At 50.0% G+C, this 3815-nt stretch overlaps 1 protein-coding gene across 1 annotated transcript in view; it reads left to right on the forward strand.

The window, feature by feature from the left end:
* Window positions 1–3815, forward strand: part of WASL (WASP like actin nucleation promoting factor) — a 73104-nt gene continuing 69289 nt past the window's right edge. Inside the window, exon 1 of the mRNA XM_082692254.1 lies at window positions 1–1166. Coding sequence (XP_082548380.1) covers window positions 1050–1166 — 117 coding nt within the window. The 5' untranslated portion in view covers window positions 1–1049. The remainder of the gene's footprint in view (window positions 1167–3815) is intronic.

Below are 3815 nucleotides of genomic sequence, written 5' to 3' on the forward strand. Positions count from 1 at the left end.
ACAGGGAAAAATGTGTTCAGGGCACGTCAGAGAAGAGAAATTGAATTTAAATGTTCCAAATACATTTATCCCACGCAACACTCCAGGCAATCGGTAGAAAAAAAAAATTTTTTTTTTTTTTAAAGCGCGTTTGATTTTTGTTAACCTCCATCAGCAAGATCTGTCTTTCACAATACTGGGAGAGGCCTGTTTGTTCCTCCACTCCCACTGCTGAAGTTTGGACAAAGTTTGAGAAACCCCAGGCACCTGCGGCTCCGACCGAAACCGGCGAGGAGCCCAGGGAGCGCGTCCCCTCTTTCCAGTCTTCCGTCTCCAGATTCCAGATCTTTTTGACCCGCGATGTGAACGTCCGGCTGCCGCGTCCCCCCAAATAAGAGCTATTCTGGGGCGGGGGGACCTGGGCCTTTACCGACGCTTCGCCAAGGTGTGCGTCCGCGGCCCGGGGGCGGACGGCCCCTCTTCCCTGCCGGCGGCTGCCGCCGGGCTCGAGCCCCACCGAAGCGAGGCCAGAGGCCGGGACCGGTACGCGTGATCACAGCTCCGCGTCCCACCGCGCAGCCCGCGCCCCGCCGGAAGGGGGCGGGGCCTCGGGCCGGCGCGGCGAGGCCGGCCGCGGCGTGGGGTGGGGGTGGGGGGTGCTCCTCAGGGGCCCGGCCCGCAGCCGCGCGTTTCCGGCGCGCTCCCCCGCGTCCTGCGTCCTGTGGTCTCGTCCGCCCCCGCTGCCATGTTGGATTGTGCGGCCGCCACCGCCGCCGCTGCTGCCGCCGAAGAAGGTTTGGAGGAGGAGTTGGGAGTTTAGCGCAGTCGCCAGAGAACGAAGACAACGGCCATCCGGCCGGAGCCTAGCCGGGCGGGAGCCGGGAGCTTCCCTTTCCCTGCGCGGCCCGTCGTTGGCTCCTCCTTCCCGTGGCCTCCTCCTCCCCGCGCCCGAGGTGCTGCGAGATGCTGCGCCTCTGATTCCCCTCCTCCTACCCCTGTCACCGAGAGGGAAAGAGCGCTCGCCTACTCGCCGGAGACGGCCCTGGACTCGCAACCCCGCCAGCGAAACCATGAGCTCCGGCCAGCAGCAGCCGCCGCCACCGCGGAGGGTCACCAATGTGGGGTCCTTGCTGCTCACCCCGCAGGAGAATGAGTCTCTCTTCACCTTCCTCGGCAAGAAATGTGTGGTCAGTGGCCGAGACCCGCGTCTCCATCCCCTCCCCGACGTTACCTCACGGGCCCGGGAAGTGGGAGTGGGGAAGAAGGCGGGAGCGGCGCGGGGAGGGTCCGGCTGCCGGCCAGGCCTCCAGCCGGCCGGCTCCCTGGGTACGGGCTCTGCGGGCCGGGGCCGCCGGACGCCGCCTCCCGAAGCTGCCCGGGAGCACGGAAAGTGTCACCTCCGCAGGCCTGTCCTGGAACCCTGCCTGGCCGGGCCCGGGTCCGCGCCCTTGCTGCTGGTTCAAACTTTGCTCTCAGGCCACAAGGGGATTTTATTCTTGCACGAGCTGCTCGATCTTAAAAACCGGGCCTCTGTACTGGCCCTCGCTTCACCTCCTACTGCTTGATTTGGGGGTACCTTCTTTCACAATGGCTGAGGTTCAGGAGTGGGTAGGTCAAGGAATGAAGCCCAGATATGAATGAAGAGGACCAGATTGGGGTATTTGATCCCCCTTTAGGATCCCAGGAGGGAATGAAGTCGAGTGCATCGGTTCAGAATGAGGGCAGGAAATGCTACTGATCCCCATTTGCAGAGAACCAGCGTTTATTTCTCCAGCAATCTCGCCCAGGCCTGGTTTCTGCTCTCCTCCCCACTGACTTTTTTTTTTTTTTTCCTCCATTGGTGGGAGGAGGTGCTGCTCTCCCCACAACCATGCGCAGGGGAACCGCAATCTCTAGTAGTTCTGGGCCTTTGGGGGCCTGAGAGTGATTCTTAGGTTGGTGCTGTGCGGCCTGTTCCAACCCCAGATGGCCGGTTGGGAGCAAGCAGTTCTGCTGTGGGAAGGGGAATGTGTGTTGTTGACGGAAGCATTCATTACATTGGCTGCTGGCACTTCTGGGGGTGGGGAGGTTCTGCTCTGTGGTGTAGGCCTTGTCAGGCTGCATCTTACTGCGGTGGCTGGGTTGAACTGTGGTTGAGTTTGTTCAAACGCTGTTTGGGTCCCTTTCTCCCCTCCTTGGCGTGTTAGCACCTGCACTGTCTGTGCCGCGGCGACTCAGGAAACCCCTACTGAAATGTCCACAGAGCAGTACCATTTTACAACTTTTCTTAGTAGTGTTAAGCTAGGCTAAGTCTGCTTGTTTAAGAAGTTAAGATTAGACAGTTTCTGGAAAGTTACCGTATGGGTTAATTGTTAACTTTATAGGAGTCAACCTTTTGTATCCTCTTGGAGATTGAATCATTACATTTAATTCAGATGTGTTTCATATTTTGCTGATTAGAAGAGTGAAATAAGAAGACTGGTTTAAAATCAATATTTTGGGAAACGACTTTAAGGATAATCAAGTCCCCACCCCACCCCCACTGCTTTTAAACAAATGAGAAAACAGCCAGTGAACCCTAAGTCACACAGCAGTTTAGTAATGTAACCAGAACTAGAAAACCTGGACTCCTGATGCCTAGTTTGTTGTACTTTCCACTACATCATGTTGTTTTAGAAGGGTATTTCTCTTAATTTGTTATTGATTTATTTCAAAAAGTCGTGCAGAAGGAATAATCACTTCTTTTTTTTCCATCAGAACTTGATACAATTGGAGTGTGAGATTCTTAAAAGCAGCACTAACTTTTGTATATTTTCAGTTTAGGAAAATCTCCAGCTCTTTAAATGTTACATTATCTGCAAATGAAAAAAAATTAAAATTTCACTGGTTTATTTTTATTTGCTATGTAATCTGTGTCAGAAAGGAAGTAGTTGTATTATGTTTTACATACCAGACACATTAACTTTAGGCAGGAAGGACGTTACATTTAAACACGAGTGCACTGACTAATTGCTCTGTGCTTACCTGTAATGTTTACTGGTTTCAAAAAAAAGATGTGGAAGAATACTGTCATTGAGATAGTTTTGCTTTCTGGTTAGCATAAGTGGATTGCAGAATGAGCCATCAGTATTCATTGCTCAATATCTTTATGCCATCTATTATTCATCACCTTTACCTTTTGAATTTGTCATTTAAAACCACACTCTAGTGGTATGAAATTATTGTGAAGATTAACTTTTAAAATTTGAAGTCTCCAGTTACTTGAGTAAAGTAAGACTATTTTAATTTTTTGAACGATCTTTTTTTTCTTCTTTGCTGACTTGCAGTTTTTTTTTTTAGCTTAAAATAATAGTGAAATAGGCTATATCATTTAAAAAAAAATCAGCAATAACGTTTACAAGTCAGACCAGATTTCTTAAGGAAGAAGTGTATTCAGAGCCATATCTAAGCGTTCAAGGAATGAAACATAAGTAGTTATATAGTCCCAGTTCTGGAGGAGCTGCATTCCTTCTTTGACTCAACAAATATATATTGAGTAACTAAATGTTGAGGTCAAAATCAGGGTAGATGCCTGCCCTCAAGGAGCTTCACTGTCTCAAAAGGGAAACAAGTAAGTAAACTGATGAGTAAGTCAGTACTTCAGAATGATGTGTAAGATGCTGCATGTCACAGTGCAGAATGTCTTGGCTTGTAGTCAGCACATCAGAGTTCAAACTCATTTGGTCACTTAGGACAAGTTTTGTTCTGTTTTTTTCTTTTCTTTTTCTTTTTTTTTTCTTACTTCTTGCGATAGAATTGATTTTCTCATTTCTAAAATAGGGATACCGTCTGATGGGATGATTTTATGGATTAGGAGG

Source organism: Mustela nivalis (genome assembly GCF_964662115.1).
Source record: "Mustela nivalis genome assembly, chromosome: 12".
Lineage (NCBI taxonomy): Eukaryota > Metazoa > Chordata > Mammalia > Carnivora > Mustelidae > Mustela > Mustela nivalis.